Source organism: Heterocephalus glaber, unplaced genomic scaffold, assembly GCF_053883595.1.
Source record: "Heterocephalus glaber isolate CG9 unplaced genomic scaffold, H.glaber_assembly_v1.0 deba00001577, whole genome shotgun sequence".
Lineage (NCBI taxonomy): Eukaryota > Metazoa > Chordata > Mammalia > Rodentia > Bathyergidae > Heterocephalus > Heterocephalus glaber.
The window spans coordinates 12,725,484-12,747,426 of NW_028258358.1; the positions used below are offsets into that span (position 1 = coordinate 12,725,484).

Sequence of the window (21,943 nt, forward strand, 5' to 3'; positions counted from 1 at the left end):
CCTAAGGACCTGCTAAAAGAAGCCAGTCAAAAAGGGCAAATACTGCAGAGTATGATTCCATTTATATGAGTTACCCAGAGGAGGCAAATTCATGGAGACACAAAGTAGCATCGATGTCATGGGGTGGGTGTGGGAGCTGAGAGGAAAAGGAATAAGGAGTTATTGTTTAAAGGATGCAGTTTCAGTTTGAGGTGAGGAAAAACTTGTGAAGGCAGATAATGGTTATGGTTATTAAACAGCGCTGCAGAGGTATTTAATGGTGTGAATTATAAATCTAAAACTGGTCTCAATGGTAGTTTGTTATATATATTTCACATGTGAGGGGCGTCTAAGCTTCCGGGAGTGTGTCTTAGGCTGGCACAAGAGAAGAGTGGGCAAGACTTGGCTTCTGCTCCAGGCCACTGTGTCTGAAGCGCAGGTCTCCAGGGAAGTGGACCAGGAAAGGAACATTGGCTGCGGTTTGCAGATTGGAAGTCCAAGGGAGGAGGAAATAAAGGCTTGACAAGGAACTGCAGTGGGAAGAGAGCAGCAGGCCTCAGGATGCCCTTACCTAGCGCTCCGCCCCGCCCCCGCCCCGCCCCGCCCCGCCCCGCCCCGCCCCGCTTTAAAGACACTGCACGGCGAGGGTCCCTGGCTTGGCTGCTCTGTAAACCATGGCTGCCTGGGGTAAGAGCCGCCCTCCAGGCGGCAGCACGCCCCCTCCTGGCAGGTGGGGCTTGGTGCAGATTCCCTCTGGACACTGAAGGCACAGACTCTGGCAAGATCTCCCGTCCAGGGAGAAACCTGCCTGCTGAAGACAGCATTCATTGGAGCTTTGCTCAGGTTGCAGAGATTCTGTCCATTTCTCTTCTGCACAAAAAGTGCACCAGGGAGCCATAAATTAGTTTTGGTCAAGCAGTAACTTTTTTTCTTTTTTTGTTAAATGAAAGGGCAAGGGAAAAAAGTGGATGCTACCATTAGCTTGACAACTCTAAAGTAACCTCCATCTAATTTATTTTGAGAGAATGGTGGTCCCCCACGCCCCACCCACAGATACCAGCTGGCCCACTGTGAGGACCTCGGCCTCCTGGAGCCCTCGCTTCTGTCCCCGCCACCCACCCACAGCGACCAGTTTAGCCGCACAGGTGCCTGCCTGATCCCCCCCCCCCGCCACGTCTCTGGCCTCCTCGCTGTGCCACTACCTGGTTCCACACTGCAGAGGCACAGGGGGTCATAAAGGCCATTGTCTTTAGCTTCAGAAGATAGAGCAGAAGTGAACAACAGAAAGAGGGCCTCTCTCAGGCTCCTCCATGAAAACTAAAGCCCACTAGAAAAGTGAAGAGAATCTCTGCAATAAAGGCACACCAGACCACTGTGCTTGTTAAGTTGGAGGGATCATTACCTCCCATCAGAACTTGGACTATCTTCAGGGGAAGGGCAACTGGAACCTGCAGTAGAGCCTTGCAGAGTTCAACCCTGCAGGAGGACAGGGAACTCAACTTGGGATTTGCAGCCTGAAATCTGCCTGAATTTCACGGGTCTGCTACTGTCTTGCTGAGACTCATTGACTTATGCTGCCCACATTGTTTACTGTGACAGCAGAGACATACCCTGAAGGAGGCCCTTCATTTTTATTTGCTATTTGAAAAAATATTTTTCTCTTATTTTTAATTTTTTTTTTCTACTTTTCAAATTTTTATTTTTCTCTTCTTTTTTTTCTTTCTTTTCTCTTTTCTTTCTCTCTCTTACCGTTTTCTCACTGTCCCACATTGTTCTTCATCTCTCTTTTTGTTCCTGTTCTGGCCCTAATTTGGATTGCTTATTTTTCTTTTCTTCTCTTTTTTCTTCTCTCGATTGTCATTAGTTTTAAAGGAAAATAACTACAGTTCTAGCCTCCCTACTGCTGTTAGGTTCTGTTCTCATCTTTGTTCTTTTATTCTGTCTTTTCCTCTGGTCTTCAACAGTTTCTTAGAGTTTGTGTGATCTTTCTATGTCCTCTGGCCTCACTGCTAACCTTCCCCTATCCTTCTACCTATCCCTCTCTCCCCAACTCCTTCTAACTCCCCATCCTGAAGGGTAAAGTTGCTACACTGAAGAAGAGTTTATTCACTATAAAGAAATGTTGGGCTGGTCCTTGACTTTTATTTAATTCACACAATTAAAGGTGATAGATTAATAACTATCACAAATTGTCATTTGCTCAGCTGTGCTTGATGCTATGTTGTTGTTCATTGTATCATTTGGGCTAAGGTGTTGTGATTGCCTTCCTGGTGTAATACAAATGAGATAGCCTCAGAGTCTTTAGAAACTCAAAATCTAAACACCAGCTATATCTGGAAGACACCTCTGAAAAGCAATCATGCCACAAGGATTCTAAATACAAGCAACAAAGACACTTACAATAAGCAATTTTGAGGTATCAACCCAGGAATTAAACCCAGGACAGTGCCAAAAACAAAAATGAGAAGACACTTAAGCAAGGCACAAACTCAGACTTCCACCACACAAAAGGCAAATTCTGGGGGAAACCAGGTGGAAAAGTCTGATAATCAACCACCTGGACACCCTGAACTGATAGCACAGGAAGTAACAAAACAGATGAATGAGGCTCTAGAAAAATTCAAAGCAGAAATAATTTCCCAGATAACTACAGAGATGGTGAGCATAGTGAAAGACATGATTAGAGGCTCTAGAACAGAAACAGATTTAAAAAAATAGATGAGCTCAGAACCATGCTAGAAGCCATGAATGCCCAGCATAAGAACGAAATGGAAACCACGATCACCCAACATTAGGGAGAAATGGAATCCATGAAACAGATTCAAACAGATATCTAGGAGATTAAAAACTCCTTTGAGGGGCCGGGGATTTAGCTCAGTGGTTTTGCCACCTGCTGTGCAAGCACAAGGACCTGAGTTCAATCCCTGGTACCCCCCCAAAAAAACTGCACTGAAAGTATTCACAGCAGATTAAGGGAATGTGAAGTTAGAATATCAGATATAGAAGACAGGATTGCAGTTAGAGACCATGAAAATAGATTTCTCAAAAATAGTAAGGGACCATGAGAACCAATCCAGCAGCTGCTAGATGATGCAAAGAAGAATAACATAAGACTGATAGGAGTCCACAAAAAAACAGGAGAAAGTACAATAGACATTAAAAAAACTATTCACAGAAGTAATAGTAGAAAACTTCCCAGACAGAGGTAGAGAATTGGACACACAGAAAAGTAAGGTATATAGAACTCCAACTAGCCATAATAAAAAAAAATCTACACCTAGACATATAATAGTCAAGATCCCAGAAGCCCAACAGAAGAACAAAATCCTATAAGCAGGTAGAGAAAAGAAACAAATCACCTACAAAGGAAAGCCCATCAGAATCACAGCAGATTTCTCAAAAAAAAAACCCTCAAATCAAGGAGAGCCTGGAGTGAAGTATTTCAAGCCCTAAAAAAAAATAACCTCCAACCTAGACTATTGTATCTGGCAAAATTATCTTTCAAAATCAATGGGGAAATTAAATACTTCCACGACAAAGAACAACTGAGAAATTTCATGAACACCAAACCAGCATTCCAAACAGTTCTAAACAATATCCTAGGAAAAGACAATGAAGGCCACAACTCCATGAGACCCAACAGAGGGAAGCCACCAGGCAAGGCAAGAACCTAAAGGGAAAGGGGGAAAAATAAAAAATAAAAGAGCTAACAACAGTAAAACATCATGACAAAGATGAGTCAATGTCTATCAATTATAACCATCAATGTTAATGGTCTCAATTCACCAATCAAAAGAAACAGACTGGCAGAATGAATTAAGAAGCAAAATCCAACAATATGCTGTATACAAGATACACACCTAACTCAAAAAGAAATTCATAGACTGAAAGTAAAAGGATGGAAAACAGTACTGTACTTGACAGGAACCCGGAAAAAAGCAGGGGTAGCAATCTCATTTGCAAACAAAGTAGATTTCAAACCAAAACTAATGAAGAGAGACAAAGGTGGTCACTACATACTTGTGAAGGAAACAGTCCAAGACGAAGAAATGACAATCATAAATATATATGCACCAAATACGAATGCCCCCAACTATACAAAACAAATATTAATGGACATGAAAAACCAAATAAGCACTAATACAATTGTGGTGGGGGATGTCAATACCTCACTATCACAAATAGACAGAACATCTAGACAAAAAGTCAACCATGAAATTCTAGAACTGAACCAAGCTATTGAACAAATGGACTTAATAGATGTTTACAGAGTGTTCCACCCCACAAAATCAGAATATACATTCTTTTCAGCTGCACACGGGTCATTCTCCAAAATAGACCACATGCTAGCTCTTAGGATATGTTTAAGTAAATGTAAAAGAACTGAAGTTATCCCCTGCATATTGTCAGACCATAGTGCAATAAAATTGGAGATCAATAGCATAAGAAACCTCAGAATCCCCACAAACACATGGAAATTGAATAACACTTTCCTGAACAACCAATGGGTCACAGAAAATTTAAAGAAGAAACTGGACAGTTTCTACCAGTAAATGATAATGCCAGTACAACATGCAGGAATATATGAGACACAATGAAAGCAGTTCTACCCAGGAAATTCATAGCAGTTACCACCCATAGTAGGAAAACACAGAGAACTCAGTTAAATAACCTAATGCAGAACCACAAGCTCCTAGAGAAAGAAGAGCATAACAAATCCAAAGCTTGTACAAGAGTAGAAATTATAAAGATCAGAGCAGAAATGAATGCCATGGAGACTAAGAGAATGATACAAAAAAATCAATGAATTAAAGAGTTGGTTTTTTGAAAGAATAAATAAAATCAATAAACCTTTAGCCAACCTTATCAAAAAAGGAAAGAAAATTCTCAAATCCATGCAATTAAGTATGAAAAAGGTGAAGTAACAACACATCCAGCAGAAATCCAGAGGATCATCAATACCTACTTCAAGAACCTGTATTGTAATAAAATGGAAAATACAGAAGAAATGGACAGATTCCTAGATACATACAAACTGCCAAAGTTAAATGAAGAAGATACAGAAATTCTAAACACCGTAATTACAATGAGTGAAATTGAAAACATAATTAAATTTTTACCAACAAAGAAAAGCCCAGGTCCTGATGGTTTCACTGCTGAATTCTACAAGACATTTAAAGAAGAACTATCACCATTACTGTTTAAACTCATGAATGAAATTGAAAGGGAAGCAATACTTCCAAATTCATTCCTGGAAGCAAGTGTTACTTTGATTCCAAAACCAGGGAAAGACCCAACCCAAAAAGAGAACTACAGGCCAATCTCCCTAATGAGCATAGATGCAAAAATCCTCAACAAGTTACTGGAGAACAGAATACAGAGGGTCATCAAGAAGATCATGCACCCTGACCAAGTCGGATTTAACCCAGGGATGCAAGGATAGTTCAACATATGTAAGTCAATAAATGTAATACACTAGATCAACAGAGTCAAGGACAAAAACCATATGATCATTTTAATAGATGCAGAAAAGGCATTCAGCAAAATCGAACACCCATTCATGATAAAAAAAAAAAAAACCCCACAGAAAATTGGAATAGAAAGTCTTTACCTCAACCTGATTAAGGCTATCTATGAAAAGCAGCCAACATCATACTAAATGGTCAAAAACTGAAAACTTTCACATTAAAATCAAGAACAAGACCAGGATGCCCACTATCACCACTCCTGTTCAATACTGTCCTGGAAACATTAGCCACAGCAATTAGAAAAGAGAAAGAAATAAAAGGAATAAAGATAGGAAAGGAAGAAGTTAAACTGTCATTATTTGCTGACCATATGATATGTTACATGAAAGACCCAAAAAACTCCACCAAAATTCTTCTAGATCTAATTGACAGATTCAGTAGAGTAGCTGGATACAAGGTCAACACTCAAAAAACAATAGCCGTCTTATACACAAATAACAGAGTCACTGAGAGAGAAATTAGGGAAACAATTCCTTTTACAATAGCATCCAAATAAATGAAATATCTAGGAATCAATCTAACAAAGGAAGTAAAAGACCTCTACACAGAAAACTAAAGCACTCTTAAAAAAGAAATCAAGGAGGATATATGAAAATGGAAAGACATCCCTTGTTCCTCGGTAGGAAGAGCCAATATTGTGAAAATGGCCATGCTTCCAAAACTGCTATATAGATTTAATGCAATGCCGATTGAAATTCCAAACATATATTTCACAGAACTAGAGAAAACAATCCAAAAATTCATTTGGAACCAGAAGAGACCTAGAATAGCAAAAGCATTTCTAGGTAACAGAGACATGGCAGGGGGTATCACAATCTCCAACATGAAACTATACTGCAAAGCTACTGTGATAAAAACATCATGGTACTGGCAAAGAAACAGATCTGAGGATCAGTGGAATAGATTAGAAGATGCAGAAACAACTACACATATACTCAGCCACCTCATCTTTGACAAAGGAGCCAACCACCCTCATTGGAGGTAAGATAGCCTATTTAATAAATGGTGTTGGAAAAACTGGATTTCAACCTGCCAAATACTACTACTGGACCCATACTTATCACCATGTACTAAACTAAGATCAAAGTGGATTAAAGATCTAAATATTAAAACAGAAACACTATACTTCCTGGAAGATAAGTTAGGTAGAACTCTTGAAGACATTGGCATGGGAAAAGACTTTATGAACAAAACCTCAGTAGCATAGGAACTAGCACAAATAATCAACAACTGGCATCTCATCTTATTAAAATGCTTCTGCACTGCAAAGAAACCACCAACGGAGCTAACAGACAACCTATAATGTGGGAAAAATTTTTTACCAGCTGTACCTCAGACAAAGGACTACTAGGAATATATAAAGAACTGACAAAAATCAGACCCCCCAAATTCAAAGATCCAATTCAAAAATGGGCATCTAAAATGAACAGACATTTGGCAGACAAAGAAGTAAAAGCAGCAAATAAACATATGAAAAAATGTTCATCATCACTGGTCATTCGAGAGATGCAGGTGAAAACAACACTGAGATTCCACCTCACCCCAGAAAGAATGGCTGCTGTCAAGAAATCAACCAATAACAAATGATGGTGGGGGTGTGGGGAGACAGGAACCCTTCTCCTTTGTTAGTGGGAGTGCAGACTAATGCAACCACTGTGGAAATCAGTATGGAGATACCTCAAAGAACTAGGGCTAGAGGTTCCCTTTGACTCAGCTATTCCCCTGCTGGGTATCTTCCCAAAAGAATTAAAAGAATCATACCACAGCGATATATGTGCACCCATGTTTACAGCGGCAGTTTGTAATAGCTAAAGCTTGGAAACAGCCCAAGTGCCCATCAACTGGAAACTGGATAAAGCAGATGTGGTTTTTTTTATAAAATGGAGTACTACTGAGCCATAAAGAACAAGAAACTAGAGACATTTATAGCTAAATGGATGCATATTGAGGCCAAAAAATGGAAACAAAGTGTTTGTAAATAGGGAAGGGTGGAGGGGGTGAAGGGAGGACAGGGAATGGGGAAAAAATAAGAATCAAGATACATCACGTACAGGTACAAGTACCCAATGATAAATGTAAACGTATTGTATATGTAAAATACCAATAAAAGAATTTAAACCAGGAAAAAAAATGTCAGTATTGATGTGATTATCTTTTAGTTCTCCACAAAATTTTAATTTTGTTCAATAAATTTTTAAACTGCTCATTTTCAAAGCTGGGATTTAAAGTGATGTTTTTGACAGGGAAGACTAAGAGACACCATTGCATCTGTTTGTCTGCATCAGCGCTGGAGGACAAATAATTTCTTAGACTCTTAAAACGGGAAGTTTGAGGTCTCAATAGAGCATGGGCAGTAACTAAGGGCAGTAAAACTAGGCAGCCTGGCTAGGAATTAATTGCTCTTTGTGATATTTTGTGTCTTACAAATGTAGCAAGTTCTTAGAAAGTTCAGGGCTACTTGTATGGACCCTAGTTTTCCTATATGATCACAGGAAAAAATAGCAAAGAATACGGTTACATTGTTCTGCTAGGATGCTCCCTGAGTTTCCTCTGCATAACCTCATATATTCATAAGATATTTGAAAGACATTTATTCTTGCATCATTAAAGAATGAAATCTTTAAACTCCAGGAAATAAATCTCTATTTACTCTACTGAATCTTAAAATTATTAGCTCCGGGGCCGGGGATTTAGCTCAGTGATTTCGTCACCTGCTGCGCAAGCACAAGGACCCGAGTTCGGTCCCCGGTATCAAAAAACAAAACAAAAAAACAAAATTATTAGCTCCGTCTTCCTCCAGCAAAAATTCACTAAGCCCTCATGTGCCCATGCTGAATGCAGACCTGTATCTGCTTTTAAGAAGAAAGCTACCTTTAGCCTGGAAGTAGAATACGTGTCATAACTCATATATGTGAGATATTTACATGACCTAAAACAGTCAGTGATGCCCAGATTTGGAAAGAGGAAATATATGTGACATGCACATAAGCAGCTGCTTGTATCCATGGGCACCATTGTTGTTAGTCAGGATTTTTGTTGCTGCAACCAAATACCTGAGCAAAACAACTAACAGGAAGCAAATTTGTTTTTGCTCACGGTTTCAGGGGCTTCCATGCATGGTCACTTGGTTCTGTGGTTTTTAAGCCTGTGGTGAGACAAAAACATCATGGCATAAGGGTGTGGCCGAGGGAAGCTGCTCACCTCGTAGGAGCCATAAAGAGAGAGCAAAGCGAGAGCCAGAAAAAAGGGGCCAAAGATCAGATATAGTCCCAATGACCATACCTCCCATGACTCACTTTCTTCATCTATGCCTTCCTTCACCTCCTAAATTTCCATTACCTCCCAATAACGCTTATGATCCCAATAACGGATTAATCTGCTGATAGAGTACTCATAATCCAGTGACCTTATGAAAGACCTACCTGAATACATGAGACTTTGGGGGACATTTTAGATAGAAGCCATAACTAGCATTAAAGAAAAGGAGGAAAATGACAGTGAAATCTAGAAGCACGATAATCTAGTTCTGATTCCTTACCGCTTGCATTAAAATCAGTGTGGAAAATTAGTGCGCTGAGGGCAGGGGCTCTTATCTTTCCTTGAGTTTTATGTACTCTTTTGGCAATTTGGTAAACCCCTTTATCAGAATAATGGTTTATAATTTCCATGTAATCATACATGAGAAAGTAAAAATTAGTTCAAACTTTAAAAATCTTCCCTGCTACTCATCATCCTGGAATACAAGACAGAAGCAGCCTTAAAATTACCAAAAAACAACATGCACAAAGCCACAAACCTATAATTCTAGCTATTTGGGAGGCTGAGATAAGAGATCTAAAGTTCAAGCCTAGCCTGCTGACTTAGCAATTCCCGTCTCAAAATAAAAATAAAAATGGCTGAGGACATAGTTCAGTGACAGAGCACTTGCCCAGCATGTTTGAGGCCTTGGGTTCAATCCCTGGAACTGGAAACAAAATTACCAGAAATAATATTTCTTCCAAGCCACAGTAGATTATAAAGGGTCATAACATCCTCCTGCTTTGTTACTCACTCTAAAACTTTGTTCCTTAAAATTATAGAGAAATTTCCTGTTTGAAATTATATCTGCAAGAATGAAGTATTCCACCTCTGCCTGGAAAACTTCAGACAGCCTCAATTTACAACTCAGATAGACGTGAAGTTTCTGATAGAGGATTCTCTGGATATGAAATTCCATGTCTGTTTTAACATCAGAGATTCCAAGGAAATAGGACTGAAGTAGGAGGTGGAACAAGGACAAATAAACAACAGCAGCTGTGAGGCAAGAAATGAGAGGCCAGACAGGACCGTGTCGCTCCAAGACTCCCAGGCATAAGCAAAACCAAAAGTACATGAATCTGGAAATCTCATTTGCATTGGGGATTTGACACGCCCTGGTATCCCCCTACACCCACTGGGCTTTGGAGGCCATGACACTTCCTCTACAAACCTTGCATGGTCAAGTTCCCTTCCCAATGGGTGGGCCAAGTAAGGCAGGTATCTTGTAAGGCCATGACTCTTGTCAACCTTCAACTGTAGACCCTCCCGTGACCCCAGTGCCTGCCCCTTTCAAGACTGTGAGCTATTCTTATTGGCCTGTTCCTATCCTGTGGAGCAGTTTAGCTTCTTTCACTTTTAATAAATCTTGCTCTTGTTATTCCTGAGTGTTCTGCTCAATTATTTCTTCTAGATACCAATAATCTGGAAACAACTCCTCTAGGGCCCTCCATCCTATAAGAGGACTGTGGGTGCACTATGTAATCTAGAGTGCCTGTAGGCTGTGCGGTGACACACAGTTTTGCTTTGCTCTGAGCTGCCAACATTGATCATTTCAATTTCATCTCAACTCCACCCTCTCTAAATGAACCTCATATTGCAATGGCCTCATAAATTTGATTTTTTCAGACTACACTAATGTTCCTAGTAATCTGAGGCCATCTGGGCAAAGGCATGAGGAAAACCAGTTGATTTAAAATTCAGTTATATCTGTTGGCCTCAGGGTTTAAAAGCCATGGATTAGAGGAAGGTACCTAATACAAAAAGGTCTGGGGATGTAGCACAGGGGCATAGCGCCTGCCTGGCAAGTGCCCTAAGTTCCATTCCTGGTATTAAAAAAAAAAAAGTGCTAGTGCTGAGTATTTTACTCAGCTTTATATCTAAAACACCATCAAAGTTTGTGACTGACTAGCTTACACTCCCTAGTACAAAGAAAAATCAGGCAAATATAATCTACAAACATCAGCGGCTTGGGATGTGGAGTCACAGCAAGAACAGGTATCAGAAGGCGATCAATCCTCCAACTGCCTAGAAAGGGGGACTGGTGAGGTTAAAGAAAAAAGGACAATAGAGGCTTTTGTAATTTCAAAGTACATGGGGGGCTGGGAGGTCAGTGCCTCAGAGTGGGCAAAGACAAAGACACCCTGAGCTAGCCAGCTGTTATTTATTGGGTACACACAATCATTGGAGGGAATATCAGGTGACTCACAGGGCTGCAATAATCCTATATTGGTGAGGATCTTATGTTGATGAGGGCAGTAAGGAGAACATTCTTATAATAGTAGGTGGGACAAGATAAAAAGCTAATAAGGAAGTTGTCCTTCCTTCAGGTGAAACCTTTCTCTCTCTCTCTTTTTTTATTACTACTCAGTTCTTGAAGAACCAGGATGTCTTTTGCTGATGTAATCTTTACCTTGAGTGTCACACCATCATGGGACCATTGAGGCCTCAGCTTGTGACCACAGGTAAAACAGACTTGTTTACACATGCCATAGCAGCTCTCGGGCAAGGTGACACTGGGCCTTAGCCTGTCATACTTTAATTATGAAATGATTTTTCCCAAAAATTATATAGAATGACTCTAGACAAACAGGTGTAATCCAAGTTGCCCCAGATGGCAGAACTGGACCAGATCACATGGGGCTAGCCGAAGGCTGTTGAGGCGCACATGAGGAAATTCGCGTACTGTGACAGCTCCCTGGACAGAGTGGGGACTGCAGTCCCAAGAGAGGGCCCCCACTACTGGTCACGGTCAATCTGAACTTGTTTTTGTAGCTCTGACTTGGATGGAAGTTCCACTGTATCCTGATGCATGGTTCCATTAACTGTAAATGCTCTAATGACTTTAGGGTGCTCTCTTCTTTGAGTACTTTCTACACCATACTCAAGGGTGGGCCCACAGAAGTTCTCTTTAAATCACACATTCCATTCCAGCTGTTAATAGCTAGAATGCTTTCCCCTCTCACCTTGGGTGGGTCTTTGGAGAAGCCAGTTTAGCACTGGTCATTCTGAAACACGGGGCTAATACTATGTGGAGGAGACAGATGTCTCATCTAAAGGCTTAGACAAAAAGTGGAAGTTAAAAGGAGTCCTGGGCCGGGGATTTAGCTCAGTGGTTCCGCCGCCCACCTCACAAGTGCAAGGTACCGAGTTCGATCCCCGGTACCCCCAAAAAAGGGGAGGTCCTGCTTGAACCTCCCTAGAACTCAAATGTTGTGCAGCACGTGGGCAAATCTGTGTGTGCGCATGTGTGGGTCTGCGTGTTGCCTGTCAGACTTTAAGAAGCCAGTGTCCCTTCAGCCCCCAACATATGCCCACCGACTCAGTTCTGGTCACTTTGACCAAGAGGATTTTTCTAGTATATTTACAAATATTACAATGCACACGTGAAAGACTTGTGAAGTTCTGGTCTAAGAGCATTGCAGGCTGCTCTCTTGTTAAACAGATGACTCTGTGACAAATCCTTTATGGAGCAGTTCCTACGAATAAATTAGCATAGGCGTAAAGCAGCATGGCAGGCCACGAGAGTCTCATCAGAAGCAGGGCAGCTGATCCCATCCTTCTCTTGCAGTGGTTGAAGGGGCAAAGATACGAAGGCAATATAGAATCTTCTAATAAAGTGGTAGCTCCAACACAGGAGGGCAGATTCAGTAGTGCTTGGGTGTTCAGCACTATTTCCACCGGCCCAGGGCAGGTGAGAACAAGTCACGACCCCATTACTAGCCGGTCTCTCTTCCTCACTGCCTCCACCACCCCTACACAGACTGTCCTTCACTCAAATATTGCTGGCACCTCGTCTGGGCCTGTGGGCCCTGGACAGGGCTGGAGAATCCAGAAGAGAAGCCAGAAGGCAGACTCCTGTCAGTTTTGTTTTGGTGGATGTCACTGGGCGGTAATCCGAGAAACTCCACAGAAGAGGAGCTGAGACCTGAAGCCAGAAGCACAGACATCACAGGCCAGTGCTGGAAAAAGGAGGCCCCAAGGCCCTTAAGAGTGCTCCGGAGACCTTCCCGGTCGGCTCAGGGCGCGAGAAGGAGAGAACACGGGACCCTTCGCAGACTTGGGCGCCGCCAGGGAACGCCCTCACCTTCGGTCATCGCGCGCCCGGGACTCGCACGCAGCTGCGGCGCAGGGGCGGGGCCTCCGAGTCGGGCGGGGTGCACGCAGGCTCGCGGGAGGGGCCTCGGCGTCGCCGCGCGCGGCCGCGCCGGAAGCACCACGCCTGAGGGATGGTGCTGGAGGGGGGTGCGGTGCCGGGGGGTGCGGGGGGTGCGCCGCGGCGCTGGGTCCTGACGCTGCTGCTCTGGCTGGCGGCGACTCCGGGCTGGCCTCGGGCCTCGGGCGGGCCCTCCCGGCGCCACTGGCCCGTGCCCTACAAGTGAGTGCGGCGGCGCGCGGACCCTGGGCGCGCGCACGGCCGGGGCGGGGGCGGCCTTCGGGAACCCCGGGAGACTCTCTGGTTAGCTCCCTGTGGACCCCCGGGAGTCGCTGCGGTTCTGGGCGCGCAGCGCTGGGGCTTTTCTCTCTCCCCGACGCTGGAGCTGTCCCGAATAGTGGGCGAAACGGGAGTAGGTTATTGCGCCAGTGACTTCTAGGTACAAGAAACTGACTCCTTGAGTAGTTTAGAGCGCTTTTTAGATATTGTTTTATTACTTACTTCGTGCACTATCAGCAGTCATCACTGCATAATTATTTAATATATGGGGTGATCAACTTGCCCCACTCTGCAGTGAACTTCCCAATTTTAGTTTTCTAAGTCCCAGTTCCCTCTTGGGCCAACGGGAAGGTTGGCCATCTCTGGTCCACTTTCTTGAACCTGGAGGTATAGAACACTAGTCATAAATCGAGGACAGGGCTGCAAACCTGTGAAGCTGATTTTTTAAAAAGTACTGGGCATTGAACCCAGGGCCTTCTCACTAAGATACATCCCTATCCCTTTTAAAGTTTTTGTTTTTGAGAGTCCCTAAATTACCCAGGCTGGGCTCAAACTCACAGTGACCTACCTCATCCTCCCAGGGTGCTGGGATTACAGATGCTTCATTCCAGTCTTTGACCAAGAAGAGTATTGACCCAGTCTAACACTATGGGAGGTAGCTAAACACAGGTGACATCAGGCAGGGGAAAAGGCCAGAAGCTTTTGAATATACACAGCTGTTTTGCTTGACAGAATAATGAATTCCAAGGCAGGAGTATTTCGGTCAGTAAATTCTGGATTCCTACTGCTGCAGGTCTAACCGGGTCAGATCATGGGACAGTTACTCAGTAACCCTTTGCTCACATGTTCAGAGTCAAAAAATAGAAATAGTAGTTAACACCTTTTGGGGGTACAGAATTAACTCTAATAAATACTAGCTGTCGTCAAACCTAAATATTCATGTATACTGCTCATGGAATATTTATACTTGATGTATATGAAAAGAGGTCTGGAAATGCAGGCCTGTAATCCCAGCTGCTGGAAGGCTGAGTGGGAGGGTCGTAATTTCCAAGCCAGCCTGGACAACAGAGAGGCCTTGTCTCAAAATAAAAATTACAATAGAGGTGGGAGATGTGGATGTAGCTTAATGCCACTTAGAACTCTTGCTTAGCATGCTCGAGGCCCTATGTTCATTCCCCAGTACTCTTAAAAAAAAAAAAAAAAGTTTGGGGTTGAAGCTGATTTGTCTTGAAAATATTAAAATGTTCGAAAAGAAGTAATATCCAGCAAAACCAAGAAGAGATTATAAACCCAAAATATTTTATTTATGCCTCATACTATGTCATTGGCTATGACTTATTACTGTTCTTCAGTTTTCAGCAGTTAAGTCCATGCCCCCATTCAATTCCTTCATTTGCATATAATGTTTACCGGTATTAAGTTCATACTTAAATTATGCTTCATAAATTATGTTTGACCTAAAAGGGATTGTGCTGTGGGTAAAAGAAGCCCACATATAATTATATATTTGTTTAAACCAGGTAAGTAGCTAAATTAAAATAGAAATTTTTGTTCAGATGTAAGATTGTTACAAAGTACATCTGACTATCATCATGGAGATCTTAAGAGTCTTAGAGGATACAAGCTGCTTCTTTTTTATTCTTCCTTTTCTCCCAGTGCCAAGGATAGAAGATAACCAGTCAGTGCATGTTGGGCTGAATTTGGCCCCAGCCACCACCCTTATCCAATGGTTGTGTCCTTCTCTGGTCTATTCTTGTCTGCATTAATGCAGTCACCTCCTGACTGATCTCTTAGCCTTAATTTGGCCCCTTCATACCTCTTATTTTGCAAGATAGGGTTTACTTTTCAGCATATTCAATCCTATCAGATCTGCCGCTTTAAATCTTTCAAGCTTGCAGGGCTGAACCCTGCCCAGCTCTAGCACCCTAGGGTCGCACTTCACATTCCTCAGGGCGAGTGACGTCAGCCTCTGGGTAGCTCAGCCCTCCCCAGTCCTGCCCTAACCCTAGCTCACTGGAGACCTCAGATGTGCATACTTGTCTCATAACCCTTTCTGTCCTACCCTTCTCTACAAGTACTTCATACCTAAGCTTATCTTCATCTCTTTCTTTGCCTTCCCAACCCCACCCATCCCTCATCGGAGGAAATGATTTCTCTCATCTTTGTGCCGTATGACACTATTTCCTTAGTTTACCACTTTACCCCAGTGCACCTCAAGGCATGTTTAGTGTCTTCCCAGCTCCCAGAATTTTTATTTTTCTCTCCTTCCTGTCTAGCCCTACGTGTAGTAGATTCTCAATAAATATTGGTTGAATGAAAGTTAATTCTTAAGTAAATGTAAAATATATTTCCATATTATTGTTTGCCATTAAAGGTATCATTGAGGGCTGGGGATTTAACTCAGTGGTTTTGCCGCCTGCCTCGAAAGCAGAAGGTCCTAAGTTCAATCCCCAGTACCAAAAAAAAATTTAAAAAGGTATCATTGAAAGTTTGTTCACAGGATAAGTAAAATGTATGTTTATATGTAGTCACTTATATGGTCTAAGCTTTGAATATTTTCCCTAAAAATGTTATGGTGAAATGAAAATCTGGATTCTAAAGTGTGTGTGAAACCAAATTCCTCTTAGAATCTAAGCTGATGGCTTCTCTTTCTTTATTAGACGCTTTTCCTTCCGTCCAGAACCAGATCCTTACTGTCAAGCTAAGTACACTTTCTGTCCCACTGGCTCGCCGATCCCAGTTATGAAGAATGATGATGTCATTGAAGTCTTTAGACTACAAACCCCTGTATGGGAATTTAAATACGGAGACCTTCTAGGACATTTTGTAAGGATGCATCTTAATCTTGTAACTCTAGTTAATTAAATGATTTAGCTATTAAGTTGACTTGAGCTAGTATTCAGATCAAATTTGTTGATTTACCCCTAGAATATTAAATATGAGTAGTGAAAAACAGTCATGGTCAGATTTTGTAATCCCAACAGTAACCAATGCATTTACTTTAATACCTTTTAATGTTACAAATCTGAACCTACCTGCTACACACAGCTCTTGGAAAATGAGCAGGAAGAACATACATAAGAAGCAAGGCAGACAGGCAACACTTCTTCTTCTCACTTTTCTAGGTCACCATGTAACTCTGGGAGGTATACTGAGTGTTCCTAGAACTGTGGCATGCAGGCTTCTTGTACTTATTTCGAAGGGTAAGAAAATGACATATAGTTCCACATAGCACGTATCCCTCCTAAGATTGTAAGAGGCCAAAAGCAAAGTAGATGAGGGCCTGGAGTTTGAGGGACCACAGAGGAACACAAGAATAGTGACACAAAAGAGGAACAGTTGAACAGTTGTTTTTCACGATGTGCATTTGTAGTGTACCAGTTTCTCCCATCAGGTTACCTGGACCCATAGTTACTTCATAGATGCTTTCATATGTGTATTATCTTTATCCAGAAAATTATGCATGATGCCATTGGATTCAGGAATACCTTAACTGGCAAGAACTACACAATGGAATGGTATGAACTTTTCCAACTTGGCAATTGTACATTTCCCCATCTCAGACCTGAAATGGATGCCCCTTTCTGGTGTAATCAAGGAGCTGCCTGCTTTTTTGAAAGAATTGATGATATCCACTGGAAGGAAAATGGGACATTAGTTCTGGTAGCAACCATATCAGGTAAGTTTAAAAAAATGTGGCAGTATTTGATGATTTTATCAGTATGCAAATGAAAATTATTTCCATAGAGACATTTCAGTAATGTTCTACTTCTTAGAGATCATTTGTAAAATGCTGTTCTGGGACCACTACACTTTGACCCAAACTAGTACTCGTTCACAAGTTCACTTATAGGTGATATGTAGCTTATCTCTTGCTCTATTCTATAGAAAAAAAATGAAATAATATGCTTTGTAAAATTAAAGTGGACTTTGTAAATACAGTGGTACCTTGGTTCTCAAACTTAATTCTTTCCACAATTCTGGTGGCAAACTGAATTGGACAAGAACTGAATCAAATTTCCTCATAAGATCAATATGGAACCTAACCACTGAATTTGATTTAGTTCTCATCCAATTCCATTTGTGACCAGAATCGTGGCAATAACTAAGTTCATGAACTGAGGTACCACTGTAAAACAGTAAAGGAAATCCCTAAAGTACCCAATTAAAGGCCCTATTAACTGTGTCTAAGAACACTTCTAAGTGATGATATATTAAAATGTTTTCATGTGAAGAAATAATAGCTCCTACTCATATGGACTTAAGAGCAGGCCAGGCTCTGAGTGCTGTACGTGTGTCATTATCATCACAAGAGTCCCTGAGATAGTTACAATTATTTTCCCCTTGGAGAAAAAGTTATATGGAGAGAGGTTAAAGTTACACAGCCAAGTAACCCTAACAGTTAAGTCCAGTAGGCCATTCTATTAACAACTTTGGCATGTTACCTCTCAAAATATATATATATTCTTTCATATTTGAGGCCCTCTTGAGCAATTTAAGTATTTTCTCTCTCAGAGTTTCTATGCTTTTGGATGTATTACAAATTTGCTAATGTAATTGAAATTTTGTGTGCTGTGTTATTGGTTAGTGATGAAAGGAGTTCAGCAGAATTTTTATCAATAGCTTGTTGGTACATTGCTTCATGCATAGAATGCTACCATCGAATTTTAGAAGAACTTGCCCATGCCACATTCACAGAGCTCTACGTTAAAAATTGATGCACCCCAAACTGGAAACATCAGAAATGAAGACACTCTTTGTAAAAATAATCACTTGCTGGATCTCAGGACTTAAGGAAATTATCAGGCTTTCTACTCATGTAACTTTTGCAAATCCCTTTTAGGTATGTTAACTCATATTTCTGTGGGGAGAGTAAGACACCCTATGTGTTTTTTTTTGTATTAAATTCTTTTATTGGTACATTGTAGGTATACAACACAATTACATTTCTCATTGGGAACTGTACCTTTATATAATGCATCTTGGTTCTTATTTTTTCCCCATTCCTAGCCCTCCCTTCACGCCCTCCACCCTTCCCTATTTACAAAGGCTTTATTTCCATTTTTTCCATTTCTCATCATTTTTTCCTTTCCCCTGCCCCTCCCACTACCCCTACCCCTTTGGACCTTTTCTTCCTATTTTACATTATCGATTATTCATTCTAATCATTGGTACATTTTAGGTATACAATATAATGACATTCATCATTGGAAATTTGCACCTATACATAGTTTCTCTTGGTTCTTATTTTTCACCCTTGCCCAGCCCTCCCTTCAACCCCTCCATTCCTCCCTATTTACAAAGATTTTGTTCCTATTTTTCCATTTTCTCATATTAATCCCATTCCCTTCTATCCTTTCCCCTAGCCCTCCCACTTCCTTCCCCTTTGCCCCTTTTCTTCCTATTTCACATTACCTATTATACATTTAGTCCTTATTTACACTTTCAGTTTCTCACACCAGAGAAACTATTCGGTATTTACACATGTGTGACCTATTTATTTCACTTAAGAGTATTGCCTCAATGTGCATCCACTTAGCTATAAATGTCTCTAATTTCTCATTTTTTATGGCTGAGTAGTACTCCATTATATAAAAAAAACACATTTTCTTTATCCAGTCTCCAGTTGATGGGCATTTGGGCTGTTTCCAAGTTTTAGCTGTTACAAACTGTGCTGCTATGAACATGGGTGCACATATATCACTGTGGTATGATTCTTTTAATTCTTTGGGAAAGATCCCCAGCAGGGGAATAGCAGGGTCAAATGGGACTTCCAGTCCTAGTTCTTTGAGGTATCTCCATAGTGATTTCCACAGTGGTTGCACCAGTCTACACTCCCACCAGCAGTGGAGAAGGGACACCCTGTGTTTTTACAAATAAGGAATTGAGGCTCAGCCAGGTAAGGTATGACTTTTATTCAGTCATAGAGCTCGATATAGCAGAACCAAGGCTAGAATTGAGATCCTGTAAATGTCATCTGGGGACCTTTTAACTGAGAACACAGGGCAATTTTCTGATATCCCTCCTATTTTCTAATCAATGTGTCCCAAACCATCCCAACAATATGAAAGTCCATCTGTTTCCACAATGCTCAGTAAAATAAATAACTGCTTTCTTTTCTTCCAAGCCAGTTCACGTCTCTTATTTCCATTTCCACCTACATCATTATCTGACTTTTCCTTCTGACCTACATTTATCATATGAACAAGTAATCCTTGTTTTCTGTAATGTATTTTGTAATATGCTACTACTTAAATCTTAAGTTGTCCATCTGACTTGTGATCATGTTCTGTCAGTGACCTTTTCTTCATATTACAACACAGTGTTTTGAAGTACAATAGTGCCACATCTCTTTAAGTATAGCAGTAGCTTTTCAAAGTTGAATGGTAGGAACAGTGCCTCTAGGTCTAAGAAAACAGGCTTTATATACTTCCACAATTGAAATTCCATTAAATTGATAAAGGCAGACACTCTATTCATTTCACAGAACAATGAAGTATTTATTTTATGGACTCAAGTTGGAGTAGCCAAAGAAAAGTTTGTGTACAATGACTGAGTGAAATATTGAAGCCTAGCTCTATTGAGCATTACAAATGCCCAGATGAGGGTTGTAGCCATGTAGAGCACGTTTTCTAAATATTTGGGAAGATGCTTTTGATCTGGTACAAAGGGGTAGTAGCAGAGAGAGTTGGCAATTTTGGAGCCTGTATAGGTTGGCCAAAAACATTTCCAGTGTGGTTGGTTCTTTGAAGAATTTGATGGGTGGGTGGGAAGTCATTAGCTGCATTCCAACAGCTGTGCAAGTACAGTGGGGAAAAGTATTCAAGGAAGGCCAGCCTTCTGGTGCAGCTGCTTCTCATTCATTGCTGGTTGTATCCCATGCTTTGTAAGAGAAAAGCACAACTTTTACCATCCTATTTTTCTGACAGTGTCCTTGCCTATTCACCTTTTCCTCTTTCCACAATTCCTTCTTTGCTTTCCTTTTCTGACTCTGAATCCAAAATTTGAATAGTGTAAAGGGTGCTGCATTTGTATAATCTCCCTCTTGACAATAGCCCAAATGATTTTAGGAAGCCTTCTCTTTGTGTGCTTATGTCTAATGTTTATAATTCAGCAATGCCTTAAAGAATATAATTTAAATTGGCTGAGCTTGGATTACTGTCATGAGTTTGGGAAATTCAAAACAAATCTTATATTTACTTAGAACTAATGTTAGTTTGCTGTTCATATAGGTTTTGTTTTGTTTTTAAACTAGGAAACACATTTAACAAAATGGCAAAGTGGGTGAAACAGGACAATGAAACAGGAATTTATTATGAGACATGGACTGCCCAAGCCAGCCCAGAAAAAGGGGCAGAGACATGGTTTGAGTCCTACGACTGTTCAAAATTTGTGTTACGGACATATGAGAAGTTGGCTGAACTTGGAGCAGAGTTCAAGAAGATAGACACCAACTATACAAGAATATTTCTTTACAGTGGAGAACCAACTTATTTGGGAAATGAAACATCTATTTTTGGGCCAACAGGAAATAAGACTCTTGCTTTAGCCATAAAAAGATTTTATTACCCTTTCAAACCACACTTGTCAACTAAAGAATTTCTGTTGAGTCTCTTGCAAATTTTTGATTCAGTGATTATGCATAGGCAGTTCTATTTGTTTTATAATTTTGAATATTGGTTCTTACCTATGAAATTCCCTTTTGTTAAAATAACATATGAAGAAATTCCTTTACCTAACAGGCACAAAACATTTCCTGGTTTATAAAACCTTAATTCTATTTACTGCTCTTTTTTCTCCAACCACCAGCATCTGTTTTTTAGGGGGTGATTTTACATTTGTGGATTTCTTAAGCCTTTTTTCCTCAGAGCAGAATGGTAAAATGCATCTTGGTAGAACTGTTGCATATTAATATCTCGACTCTTCTTGGAAAGAAGATGAAATTACTATATTGGCTAAAGTGAACACATTAAGTAATCTTGATTTCAATTCCCAAGCCTTAGTTAGTATGGAGAACAATCGTTCATGCCTAATATGTATGTTCTTTGGTTCCAATAGCGACATTTTCATGGTGGAGCTATTTTTTCTAAGTTACACTTTTTCTTATTAAGTGCTTTTTGGTAGTTTACACTTATTTTACAGCTTTTGTAACTTTTAAAAGTAGGCCTAGTACTCTAATTGTGCTCTATTCACTTAACTTGAAAGACTTAATTGGACAATATAGCTGGAGAAATTTTGCTACCATATGTGGTTAATAGTATTAAAAGCCAAGATTCTTTCTACCTTGTAGTTTATAACTGGTTTTATGATTTAAGCAATTTAACATCACTATACCTTAGTTTTCCGATCTTTGAAATGAATCATCTGTTAGGATTGTTGTAAAGACTGAAGTCGTGTATGTTTGGCATAGTTAGGTCACAGTGAATGGTGGCTATAAAGATTAATCGGTGTCATCTTTGATCTTCACTAATGTGGGTTATGTGCCAGCTCTCCTGGATTTTGTTAATCAAGACTTTGAGCTAACAGTGTAGTACTTCAGCAGTTCTTCAACCACGTGGGGCATGGAATTATCTGGCTGCAGACACCTCTGAGTGGACAGGTACTTCTAACTCCTTCACTGTTTTCTGTAGTTCTCCCTTCTCCCACAAATGCTGCCACTACTGTGGAAGAGGGTATATTTTGCAGAGACAAGATCTCTAAATCAGTG

At 40.8% G+C, this 21,943-nt stretch overlaps 1 protein-coding gene across 1 annotated transcript; it reads left to right on the top strand.

Moving 5' to 3' along the window:
- Window positions 1-12,977: 12,977 nt before the first annotated feature.
- On the top strand, window positions 12,978-21,696 carry Cln5 (CLN5 lysosomal BMP synthase). The gene is made up of 4 exons (XM_021258663.2): window positions 12,978-13,179; window positions 15,897-16,062; window positions 16,690-16,915; window positions 20,492-21,696. Exons 1-4 carry the CDS (start codon window positions 13,031-13,033, stop codon window positions 21,001-21,003), a joined length of 1,053 nt encoding a protein of 350 aa, XP_021114322.1. The 5' UTR covers window positions 12,978-13,030; the 3' UTR covers window positions 21,004-21,696.
- Window positions 21,697-21,943: the final 247 nt, after the last annotated feature.